The sequence below is a fragment of the Pyxicephalus adspersus genome, chromosome 7 (genome assembly GCF_032062135.1).
Source record: "Pyxicephalus adspersus chromosome 7, UCB_Pads_2.0, whole genome shotgun sequence".
NCBI classification, from domain to species: domain Eukaryota; kingdom Metazoa; phylum Chordata; class Amphibia; order Anura; family Pyxicephalidae; genus Pyxicephalus; species Pyxicephalus adspersus.
Genome location: NC_092864.1, coordinates 9214787 through 9228513, shown reverse-complemented (window position 1 = coordinate 9228513; position 13727 = coordinate 9214787). Strand labels below are relative to the sequence as shown.

The following is a 13727-nucleotide window of genomic DNA, read 5'->3' as shown; positions in this document are numbered from 1 at the left end:
GGAATGAGAAGGGTTAAAAAAGAAAGATCTGGCACACAAAATAAGCCCCCAACCCCTCCTGACTTCCAGATGTGCACATGAAATAAGTCATAGAGGGAGAGGACCTGGGGATTCCTAAAAGGTATTTGGAGGGAGGGGAGGCTGTAACTGATCCCCCTCGGAGTGGTGGGAGGGCCCTGGCCGCCCTCTTTGCCTCCCTCCGCTTTCTCACTCAGCATTTGGATTTTTAAATCTACAGCAGCCAGGATTCGGCTTCAGTCTCCCAGCGCCGGAGGAGCACCGAATAAAAACCGCGTCCGATATCCCGGAGAAAGGGGGGCTCATTCGCACCTTTGCATTTACAACCCTTCGGCCGTCTCGCCATCCCTTCGTTCAGCCCATGTGGGAATTTTGCCTACTTTGGCCCCAACTTTAAATCTCCACCGCAAGAGCGTGACCGCCGCGGAAGAGGCTACAAAAATGACGCACTTATCGGTCAACGATCACCTGGAGGGGATCCTCTCCGACTTTGAAGGTAAGGACGGATCATGTGACATGTTCAGTGTTTTACAAAAAGTTGGCGATGGGGGAAATTGGGCATTTAGGGAAATTGGGAACGCCGTAGTTGTTTGTAAACCGTTATCCATTGCATCGGTAATCTAGGATTGTCCGAATCTGGACCTGTTGGGGGCTTGAGGTTGTTCCGGGATGATTTGGGGTGGTCGGTGCTGGTTGGGGTCTGGGTTGCTTTAGCGCCGGACCCCCGTCATGGCGCTGGGGTTTTGTAGTTTTGCACCAAGTTATGACCAGATGGCGATTGGGCATTCGGGACGATTTGACTTAGGAAGGGAAATCAGCGGCCGACCAATCGTCTGCATATAAAGAAGTGAATCTGACATTGGTAGGGAATCAATCATTGCCATTGAAAATACATGAAGCTGAAGGATTCTCCACCAGGGAATAACTGGTGAATGTCAGATTCACTGCTTCGGTTCTATCGGTCAGCCCTAAGTTTTTTGGTTGTGTTGGATAAATATCAAAAATAGTCGTATTGTTTGTACGATTGATCAATGAAATGTAGAAAAACAGAGCAGAATCTTTATGCGTGGATCAATAACCGATCGGGAAATTGATCACTCCAGTCTGTAGATGGTGGAAGTCGCCATTTATATGGCCTCGGGGCTGGGTTTGGATCTTTGGGCAATCTATGAGTTTAGATCTGATGGTCACTCGGCTCGGGGCTAAGACACATGGGCAGATTTTCAGCTAAACAATCAGATCTGAAGTCAATGTGGAATTCATTGGAAGCCGATTGGGCTTTGCACCGATAATTCTTTGGCCATATATCTAAGCACATCGATCAGCCGCGTTAATGAATGATATCGAAAATTCCCTTTATATGACTGTTGTAGCATATGGCGATCTGTCATCAGATCTGTCCTTGTATTGGTTCACAGCTGTTACAATCAGCCTCTCGTCCAATCCCTGAGCACTCTCACAACAGTTGGTTCGTCCATGGCGAACCAACGTTGGTGCAAATGCATGGCTGCCAACAGTGTTGCTGTTCATCCATGCCACCAGCGGGTGGCAGTGTTTGGGGCTGGAGGTTGAGCTGGGCATCTGATAAATGGCATATAATGCCCTGGCTAAGATGTGGCAATTAGGTGTGGGGGGGGGGGGTACAATTCTACCACCCTGGCTGGCTCCCCTTTGACCTGTAGTTCCCCATTAAGCAATTGGGGTTCCCACTTTATATTTGCCCGGGGCCCCTTTTTCTTCAAAACTGCTGGGCACAATGATCATGCCGCTTTGCAGCACCGAAATTTTGGGTTTATTTAAAGGTAAAGATGACGATCAACCGCTTGTTAAACGCATGTCATGTTTTCACTACTGCTACAGTGAAAGTTTGTGTGAATGTGGACTATTAATAGGGATCTACAGCCGGTTAGCATGCCAAGGGGGATGAGATCACTTTCTATCCATTAAGGGAGATCGGGTGTCATCAGAGCAAAGATCCAATCATAGGGGCCATACGAGGCTGAAACTTTTTGTCTTGTAAAGTTTTACAAATACAAAAAAAAGTTTAATTCACCCCCCCCCCCCCAAAAAAAAAAAAAAAATATTTTTTATGCCAGGTAATCAGCAGTGAAAAATGTATTTTGTTTTTACTCAATGTAGCATCGCCCAAATTTAGGAATGAGTTTCGGGTTTGCTGTTCCATATTCTGGTTTTTGTATCAAACATAGATTAAAAGATTGCAGCCAGACACTAACCCCCTTTTTTGATAAAAAATGGATGAAAAATGATGAAAAATTACGGACATTCAGAATGATCGGAGCTGAAAGTAAAGCGGATCCTGCAAAAGTCAAAATTAAGATAGATTAAGAAGGTGTGTGTGTGTGTGTGGGGGGGGGACACTTTGACCCCCCCGCCCAAAAAAAAAATCAAGCAAGCCCCTGTAGTGGGTGACAACGCTGCCTTTACTTACTGAAATTCCATTCAGAGTTGTCAGCCCTCCCTGAAATCTCTCATCTTAATAAACCTTCCGCACCAATGCAATGGAGAAGAGGTTATGGTGATCAGGGGCCCTGAAATGTCTTTGCTAAGGGGCCCCATCACACATAATTACAGCACTCTGCAAACTGGATTCCCAATCACTATACCAATAATCTATTCTATGGATCATCTCCCTATCACCAAACCTATCTACTGTCACCATTATAAAATGCCCGGAAAGCGTTACCCCGCCGTTATAATCTGACATCCACCAATGTTATCAGGAAACAAACATCAAAGCCAATAAATCTCCGCCCGCCATCAGATAATCGCCATTTTTAATGGCCGTGCGTAGGTGGCCGCTTCCTGACCATGTGACCCCGTTTTCTTATGGGAACGTCTTTTATTCCTTCTCTTTCATCCGAGATTTCACAGGGAGATAATCACATCTGGGATGGAGTTTAGGGAACGCATTATGTGCTACTTCCCCCAATTCTTAGATTGTAAGCTCTTCGGGTCCTCTCCTCCTCCTGTGTCACTGTCTGTATCTGTCATTGGCAAGCCCTATTTAATGTACAGCGCTGCGTAATATGTTGGCGCTATATAAATCCTGTTTAATAAATTATTAGGGCAGGATGCGGATACTATATAACTTTTTATAGGATGTAGAATTCTATATAGATGGGGAACTTCCACTAAAATGGACCCGGCCCCCCTCCTCCCCAAACTACTATCTATAGGTTACAATTATACTTACCTTACCCCCATGGCGCCTTGGCATGGATGATGTCACCACCTTCCAGGTACAGTCACAAAAAAGGAAATCTTGCATGGGACTGTAGGGCTCCCCTGTTCTGCGTTCCATGGGACTCAACCCAAATTGATGGCCTCTCCATGAAAAATGTGGGTATGATTTTTTTTATTATAGTGAAGTATTGATATAACGCCGACATATGATGTAGCGCTTTACAGGACACCATCATATCATTACCTGTTCCTTACATTCAGACCCTAACATGGGGACTAACCCAAAAAGGTCAATTTTTGGGGAAACCAATGAATCCACCAGTAAGTTTTGAGGATGTTTGAGAAAACATAGACAAACACAGGGAGAATATACAAACTCCATGCTGATGTTGTATTGACTGTTACTAGTGTTGCAAGGCTGCTAACCACCGAGCTACCCAATAATATTTTACATCGTACAGGTAGGTTCTTTCCCCATAGTAGGGGATTTAGGAAAGGTTCAGGAAAAGTTGGGGTTAGGTGGGACATTTGTCCTTTAATTTCCTTGTTTGTACAGCACAGACATAATCATTTCATATGGTGATGGACTAATCATCAAACTCTTTTTTCTGCAGAGAAGCAGCAAAATCCATCATTGAAATACAGATCATGAGACTGCCCGGTCCAGGGGTCATTGCTCTGGTTGTGCTTCATGATGGGACAACAGGGTACCATGCCTGGGCAATGTGTGTCAGCATGGCCACATGAGGTCTCCACCAAGGCCAACTGTGATAGGGTGACAACTCATACCCATTCTTAGCAGACAGTTGTCACCCAAAACAGGAAGTGCCTGAACAAGGCAGGATCACCAGGGACTTTTTTTAATAAAAGCTTCAAACTGACAACTTTTAGAATTACATTTTATGGCCCCGGTGGGAACTATAATCCTGGAATACATTGAAGAATGATTTAGGATCATACTGGTTGTTGTTTGTTTATAGAGACCCTGAGGACTAAGCCCTAAAGTATGTAATAAAGTTTAGGCCGTGCGGTTGTGGGCCTGTTTCCCCAGCCACATCTTTGTGCTCCATTGTATTCCTCTCCAAACACAGATTGTGTACAGAAATCAGAGGACTTCGGTGGCATTGGAGGTCTTCTCTTTGTCTAAGTTTGACACTCACTTTCCCTTCCCCCTCTACACCTTAGCTGTTGATAAGAATGAGCAGAAAGGCAACCAGACAACCAGGACCAAACATTCCCCCACTTCAGGACCAAACATTCCCCCACTTCAAACTCCCATTAGTAAATATGGAGATGAAAGGGGGCCCAAGTGTTGCCACTGGCGGCTGGGAGATGACACAATGACGGGTGACACAATGGTTTCCTGGTGTCCACGTGTAGATAATACAATGTGTGTGTGTGTCCTGGGGAATGTCAGCAGAGAAGGTGAATGATTGGATGGACACCTAATGGTCTTTGTAGGAGAGCCCCCGGCCATGTAAGTATGACCCAACCACCCACTACAGGTCTGGCCATGGTCATCAAGGTCAACGGGGCCAATGGCGTGGTAATTAAAGGAAATCTTTTAGCAAATACAAAAGTTTGACAAAGGCTCTCAACTTTCCTCAACTTCAAAAAGTTTTGGGTGAATGTACACATTGGGTCGGCTTTATCAAAGCTCTTCAAGGCTGGAGAAGACGGACTATCATGGGAGAACCTGGGTGATCTACCAAACCAACAAATGGATTTCTTTCTGCTTCATTACTATTAGTTGGAAAATGTTTTCAATCCTGAACCAGATCCATTTAGGTTTACTGGATCATCCAGGTTCTCCCATGATAGTCCATCTTCTCCAGTCTTGGCTTTAATAAATCTGCTTCATTGAGTTAACTAATTGCTGGCACAAATAAACTCAACCCAACCCTTTAAACCAGAAGGAAAGACTTTTAGATGAGGGCAACCTGTGCCCAATGGCTGACATTGGTGCCTATAGGAGCCATAAATATTCATTTGTAGTAATTTTTTTATACTTTTATATCCATTTACCCCATCTATAGAGAAGCACAATGGTCAGATTAGGAATAAGGAATGTCATTTTCAAGGAAGAGAATTGTCACTCTCCAGAACTTCCATTGGGATCCTTCCAGACTGGTCTGACCAGTTCAGTCCTGGACCAGATCCATTCTAGATTTACTGGATCACCCAGGTTCCCCCATGATAGTCTATCTTCCCCAGCCTTGGCTTTAATTATTCAAATCCATTGAGTTAAACTTTTGCTGGAACAAATGGACCAAAGATGAAGGAGAGACTTCTAGATGTGGTCAACCTGTACCCAATGGCTCATGTTGGTGCCTTTAGTAGCCCTTTGGAGCCATTAATATAATGAATATTCATTTTCAGTCATTTTTATACTTTTGTATCTATTTGCCCCATCTATAGAGAAAGCACAATGGTTGGATTAGTAATAAAGAATGTCAAGGAGGACGTTGTCACCCTCAGCTCTTGGTCCAGCACGTCTTGGAGATCCCTCCAGCCTGGTCGGACCGGTTCTGCCGTCCCGTTATTTCTATAAATCTCGTATTGTTGGGAGGCCCTTTGTATGAACACGATTCTTCATAATCCAGCTTTACACGTATCTGACTTGTTTGTCCTACCACACACTATAATCCATTTCTTTACATTCTAGGATTGAGTCATGCGAGGGAATACAATGCACGGCGAGCACATGCTCCATCATGGAGGGAACGCTCATTAATCTCTCTTAATGTGGGGAATTTCAGCAGCTGCTATGGAGGAACATCACAACATTCCCTTTCTAATCATGTTTGATATTAAGCAACACGACAGTTACAGGGTGGGCCGAGATGTCAAGCGCAGTATAGAAAGTTCTAAGTGAGAAGAAGCGTTGCGTCCATTATTTTTCTTTACTTTTATACCTTAAATGCTTAGCCTTTCGTATATTAATTGCAGTTGTACTGACCTGATCCCTGGAGCTGTCCTACCCCATTATCTCCCCGCATACCCATGAATTTTATTCTGCCTTTGGCCCATTTCCATTGATTCTTATTTAACCCACATTTCTCGGCCAGGACATTATCTGCATGGAGTTTGCAGTTTCTCCCCGTGTTTGCGGGTACTCCGGTTTCCTCTTACATCCCGAAGTTCATTGGGCATCTCCCCAAATTTGACTGTATTAAAGACATATGGCTGGGGTAGGGACATTGACTACAGCTAGTGACATGACTATGGACTTTGTACAGCGCTGCGTAATATGATGGCGCTATAGAAATACAGTGTAATAATAAAATAATTTTGTGACCCCAGGCCATCAAGAACTTGCCCCCTAGAGCAGCCATTATCAGCCGGGGTTCCATTGAATCCCACAGTTCCTCCAGGAGTTCCTTGAGCTGATACCTCCGATAGGATAGAAGCCAACACAACTGGGCAGAACCAGCTGCAAGCCCAAGGGGCCCTTTTGGGCATCTGTAAAGGTGACCATTAATATAGGGGGCGCATTCCTCATCCTGAATGTATTATTCTTTTTGGATTGATTATAGCAGAAGTTTCCCGACACCCGAAAATTATTTGAAGGGTTCTCAACCACTGGGAAAGGCTGCCTTACTTTTGGGTGGTATTAGGGTAGGAGTTCTTATCCTTGGGGGGACCCTTGAAAAAAGTTTCTGGTCTTCAGGGAACCCCTTCTATAATGATTATATCCACAGCTCATAGTATACTACTGTGGTGGTCAGTGGGAAGAATGTCTCTTTTATTGGTGACCATTGGGAAGAATGTCTCCCTTACAGATAGCCAAATAGATCATTGGGGCCACCTATGTCAGAGGTTCAAATTGCTCAAGGAACTCATAGGAACCTCTGAAGGTATCCTGATCGAGAAACTCTTTAAGGGGTCCATTTTAAAAGCTGGGGGTCATGCTGATCACCAGAAAAGTGTTGCTTCTGCAGAAATTTCCTAGTATACCCCCCCACCTCACCAAAAAAGTGGGGATCAGCTGATTGCTACTTGGCATTCACCAATTTGATAATCTTTGGCCACAATAAAAGGACTGAGCCTCCTGATCATCACTTTTGGATAGTAGAGCACTCCACTGCTTTATAAGTAAATCGGACTTCCATATATGGCAATCCAGTACTCCATTCAAGTGAATGGGGTTTCCGATTCTCACTTTTTTTTGCCATTGAATTGGCATCAAAATGATTGCAAATACCTGGTGACTTTGTACCCCATCAGCTGATACATTTTGATACTTGTGGATACAAAGAACTATTTTTGGGATTAAAGCGTCATCTCTGTTGTCTACCTTTAGGAAACCTTTGCCCCCGTCCTCATATCTCTGGGATAATTTGACATTTTTCCCCCCTGGGGACAGGGATTGAAGCCATTAATTTTCGCAGAGGGCAAAGATGAAAAGGTGGCGATCTTTGCCAGGGGCGTGGTTCTGACAAAGGCGTGGGAGTCCTTTCATCCCGGGCCGGACAATATGTGACTTGTGTTTGATGTAGAAGGGAAAATAATGTCCCACAGCACTTTAATGCATCAAGGATCTCTTTTCTTTCTGTCATGTTTGCGGCATTCCCGCTTGATCTTTTTATTGGGCGGCTATTTGTTCAAGCAATAGGAAGGTTTGTTTACTTGTGGTCACTTTTTAAAGTGGAATAAAGGTAGAGAAAAGGCTCTATGTCTAAGAAGTGCCCGGGAGGTGAAAGTGCTGGTGAAAGGGCGCCATAAAAGTGGGCCCTTTAGTCAGCTGGGACCCCTCTGGGCCAATGAGCTCTTGTGTACATTTGCATATTACAAATCTGAATTCCAAACTGATGTTAAGGCGGCAATGCAAACCCAATCAAGCAAAATTCATTTTTTGCAACAAAGCAATTGCTTATAAATCTTTTAAAAATTCTTCTCCCACAGAGCATAAAAACATTTAGACAAACCCGGCTTTAACCATATAAAAGTTTCAGCGGCATCATCATATAAAATGTGCATTGAGCAGGGGATGTGGGAGGGGCCCAAATGATGCTCCTCCTACAGACAGCCTGCAGAAAACAATTGAAGGGGCGGAGACAAGACCAGTCACTCTGCACAAAAAGAAGGAGCAGCAGAGAAAGGTCTTTATATAGGAAGTTTCTGGATGATAGATTAGTGATTTGCAATAAAATACAAAAGCTGATAAATAATAAATATATATGATATGATATATATATATATGATAAATAATAAAGTAATACTAGACATGACATTTGCATATAGACAATAATGGTTGGAGGTCCCATTTAAATAACCCAGATGAAGTGCAGGTCGTTCTCTACGAGACAGAATAATTGAATAAGCGACAACACTAGCTTAGCTGAAACCTTGCGCATATAACATGACATAACCAAAAGAATAATTTCCCCTTGAAACCAAAAACTCCCTAATCCCCTAATAGTTTTCCCAGAGCTGCCTATAAACAGTTTAAATTGTCATTGTTTTACCAAGCTTCCATTTCCTTTGCGGTTTACACATGTCCCTATCATGGATCTGTCTCGGTGGCTGCGGGCCTGTACCTGTCCACACGGGCAGTGCAGATACCAGAGGAGAGAATGAAATATGAAGCGTGACCGCTCTGTCATGGAGAGCTCTGGGCGATCGGAGGACAGAGGTTGGCGGCTGTGCCCCGCTATGTCAATCACAGCTCTGGCAGCTAACATGCACCCCTCTCAGCCCCTGTCAATCATTTCATCTTCATCATCGCCCTGTGTCACCTGTTTCGGGCCCTGCTTTGAGTTTAGGGGCCCCTTGGAGCTATTTTTATTCTTGTAGGGGCAGGAAAATCTGTACAAATGTGTAACAAGCATGGAATGTCACTGGAAACAAATTCATGGTGATGGAAACTTTTTGGAAAAAATATATCAAAGTTGAGATTGTGCCGCAATTCCAGATTTTTCATCCAATCCCCGGTGTCCTCCATTCTGAGACCAAATTGCCAATTTTTTTACCTTTACTTTAATCTGATTGGTCGCCATTTTTATAACAGCAGATTTTGTACTGTGGTGATCGGTGCTTTTATCATCCTGCCAAATTTCGTGATCAGAAGCTTCATTCACTATATTCACTTTCATTGTGTTTGTGTGCGCTAATATTCAACGCTTCTTCTCCATGCACATGATGAGTGTTCTGTATTCTGTCCCAGGGGACAACGCGTCTTCTCCAGACACAATGACCAGAAAAAACAGGAAAAGTCCCCTTTAGTGGTGTGAAAGGTAAAATACTGATGGAAGGGGGGGCAGTGAAAAACCAAAAATTCCTCTTGAATGACATTAAACAGCAGATCAGTGAGCGCTGATGAGTGAGACGACTCACTGGGCACACACACTCCCCTCCATCACAAGATCCAACATGTCCACCCCCCCTCTAATAGGACCTGTTTTATGGCGGTGATAATTCTGAATTGATTAGGGCGGAGGAAGGGAAATTTTCATGCTCAATTCATTGCAGGAATGTTGGCAAAATATAATACCCAAAAACACCCCCCATAGGTTAACTATCTCATTGCTAGGCCTTCCCAAACACGGCTTTTGTGCCACTGTCACGGTAAGAACAATCGATTTGTGTCGCTGTTTCCCATCAGCATTCTTTCACTCATTTGTTTTCACAAGGTGTCCCTAAACAGATAATAACAGATCATTTCATTTTGTTTGTATTTTAGATACCTAGGTTTGTATTTATATTGGCCTCCCTAGGACTAGGAGAGAATTGGATGTATTGGAGACCATATTGGTTTCATTGGGTTTTATCCAACACAGAATGAACGTGCTGATTGGAGGTGAGAGCAGAGTGATGAACTTGTACTAGTCCTTTAGTATCAGTGAAGGACATAGCTAAAAGTGGGCTCTTGTCTGAAATTGACTTGGGGGGGACCCCTTCCGAACCAACATTGCCCTTGTTGGCTGAGGAGGGTTGGGGGACCTCAGGATTGGTCAGGTCCTTGACTAAAGCTTTGCACACACACTATTGCACCCATGATTGTCTCATTGAACATTGAGTGAATGTTCTGAGCCTGTTGGGGCTGCCAGTTTCCAAGATGCAGTCTTTTGGTTTTGGGGTGGCACCGGGTAATGGTAGACCCATGCTAGACAAATAGAGAAGAACACACAAGGCCTGATAGAGGATAACTTTGCCGATAGCTTTCAATCCCCATCTTCGTTCTTGGAACAAGCACTCATCCAGAGAAGTCTTGATGGTTCTGCGTTCTAGGACAGTATCCTGGAGGATAGAGAATGTGGATGACTACCAAATAATGGCAACCCTTAGTATTTACCATAGGTGTCATTAAAAGGGTCAGTCCATCCAAATGATATATATGAACCATTGGCTTATATTTCTTAGATGGTCCAACATTGAGGTCTTGAACAATGGCCATCAAATCTGTTGGTGTCCACCTGGAAGTGTTGGGCATTTCCACCCACCTTTGTGTGTCCCAACTCTTTCTTCTCCATTCTCCATTATGTAAAAAACAGAAACCCAACTGGGTTGGTGGTTTCTTCTGATCCTACAGAAGATCTACATAATTCTGGGCATGAGAGAGACGTGTCACCATGCATAATGCTGGATATGGGTCCACATTGATGCAGACCAGTCAAGTTGTCCATGTTGACCCAACCAAAAGTTCCTACAATGGGCACATGAGCGTCAGAACTGGACCATTGAGCAATGGAAGAAGGTGGCCTGGTCTGATGGATCAGATGACCATCTGGAGAAAAGATGGTGGCAGGGTGCACTTTGGGAAGGAAGTAGAGAGACTTGAAGGACCTGTTGCTAACATCTTCCATATACCACCAGACACCTTCAGAGGTCTTGCGGAGTCCATACCCCTATAGGTGGAAGAAGGAGGACCTACACAATATTGGGTAGATTGTATCTTGGGTTCATCAATGGCCCATGCTTGCTTGGTCAATGTATCTAAATTGAATACATCAGCATTCACATGGGCTTTTTGTATTTAAGAGGTGGACCAACCCTTTAAGGAGTTGTTTCCACCTTAGTGCATTTAAAAGACCCTCCTGGAGGGTCCCTAATTTGCATCTGTTTGTAGACATGTCCTTAGGGTTGAGGAGTTCATTGTCTCCCGGATTGTTCTGGCAGGTTGATAATTGTGTATTTAAGGGATTTGCAGTGTCCTGGGAAGTGTGAATGGTGTTTTATGTTGTCTCATGTTGGGAATTCTTCAAGGCCAGCTGGGCCACATGGATTCTGTTTATGGCCTCCTACTAAGATGCCCCTCTAGCCATCTGACATAGTGGGAGGTTTATGGGAAACCATTGTCATCTGGACTTTCCAAGTGGCCTGGATCTGGTTCATAAATCTATCAATGGTGACACAAATGTTTAGTGTAGTGTTAGTGGGTACATATATTTGGTTATTGAAGAGACCCTGTCTATAGGATGAGGAACACGTGTCCTGGTGCAGAAGAATACTTACCTTTCCTGCTGCCCATATATGTGAACTTTAAGAATTGTCCTCCAAAGTCCACTGTGAATCCAACCCTTTGGGTATGGAGAATCTTCTGAGTCCTCCTCAGCTTTCACTGGCTTCTTCACTGACCTTCAGGTCACTGCTGAGTCCTATAGTGTTATGGAAGCCTCCAACCCACCAGTCTCCCTTTCAACAAATCTATCTTCCAGCCTCCTCATCACTGAATCTGCCCTCCAACCTCCCTATCATTGAATCTTCCCTTGAACCTCCCCATCATTGAATCTGCCCCCCAACCTCCCTATCATTGAATCTTCCCTTGAACCTCCCCATCATTGAATCTGCCCTCCAGCCTCTCCATCATTGAAACTGCCCTCCGGCCTCCCCTTCATTTAATCTGCCTTCTTGCCTCCTCTTCATTAAATCTGCCCTCTTGCCACTCGTTCTTCCAATCTACCCTCCAGCCTCCTCTACCTCGAAACTGGCCTCCCTTTCATTGAATTTGCACTCCGGCCTCCCTTTCATTGAATTTGCACTCCGGCCTCCCCTTCATTGAACCTGCCCTCTGGCATCCCCATTAATAAATCCCCCTGGATTTCCCTCTATTTAATCTGCCCTCCATCCTTCTCCTTATTTTTGCACGGTTGTATCGGCTACTCTCTTCTCCTTTATGGAAACTGCTTACCTTTATTCCACTGTACACTTCTCACAATATACATTAGAATCTGCAGCAAGTCACGGGCCTTACCATAGCTTCCTTTTTCATACTAGCTGTGTACAGCACTCTGCATGCCCCTCCCACCCACCTGCATTGCATTGAGAAGCACAGAGACCTAGTGATATAATTTGTCATTATTGATGAGGATGAGGAGAAGATCCATGGAAGGTAAAATATAAGCTGATTGCATTTCATCTATGATTTGCTATGCTCCTTTACCCAGAATCCCTTGCCTTTCGCCAAATGTTGACAATATGGCGCCTTGACAGCGTTGCACTGTATCTGACCCGCGTGTTTCTTTACTTACATATAGAGAGGAAAAAAACAAATATTTAGCCCTGACAGATGGCGGCTCAGATCAAAGGTTGTCATCGTGAAGATTTGGTGTCCTGAGTGACGTGTGAAGGAAACGTCCTCCTGGTTTTCAGCAATACATTAGGATGTCAGTGGGCCCGTCTGAGGCTGGCCGCGCAGAGCCGTCTTGTTGTGGAATTTTAATCCAATATTACATACATGACATCCCATGTTATATACGAGGAGCGGCGTCTTCTCTCCGCACCTGAATCATCTCAGGAATTCCTGCAGTGCCGCCTGCTCATCTTTGATGCCTTTTGCAGCAAAAATTCCTCAAAAGTAGTAAATTCTAACTGGTGACACTTTACATTTTTTCATAAAACATCCACTTCACCTTTTACATCCCAAAACTGCTGATCTGCTCTGGCCTCTTTCAGCCACTTCATGTCTACATGCACGCACTATATAGCAGGCTGACTTCCTGATAGTGACAATGGCGGCCCATGCCTAATCAATGTGTATCTGCACAACCAAAAGGAAAAAAAAGCTGGGAGACAGTTGTCACCTCATAACAGGAAGTGTCTGATCGGGGACCATCATGGCAGGAGAACAGGTATTAAATGGTGAAAGCTGAAGTTATAAAAAAAAAAGATCAAAAGGAACATTTATGTATTATATAAAATTATGATTTAGGGCATAAATTTACTTTAACATATAAATAGCTATCAGTTTTTTCCCCAAAGTTCATCAAATAATAAATTGGACTTCCAGCTGTCCCAATAGGAAGATTTGATCAATACAAACTAGTGCCCCACTAAATCCACAATAGTGATATCATTTCCTGGCCTTCCAAAGAAACCCGGAGGTGGGCAGGAGGTGGAGCCTCTGATAAGCAGGGGTGGAGATTCTACTAGTAAAGGCGGGGCTTTTAGCACCACAGTAACTGATTCATCCCCTGCATTCAGAAGCCCAGCCTTCTGTCTAGTTCCTAGCTTCTTCTGCCCAGTCTGGTTGTCTTTGGTCCTCACTTTTTATTCATTAGATTTTG

The 13727-nt window shown here is 44.1% G+C and overlaps 1 protein-coding gene across 1 annotated transcript in view; it reads left to right on the top strand.

Moving 5' to 3' along the window:
- Positions 1–240: 240 nt before the first annotated feature.
- Positions 241–13727, top strand: part of SEPTIN12 (septin 12) — a gene marked incomplete in the record, with an annotated part of 75469 nt that continues 61982 nt past the window's right edge. Inside the window, 1 exon segment of the mRNA XM_072416980.1 lies at positions 241–514. Coding sequence (XP_072273081.1) covers positions 460–514 — 55 coding nt within the window.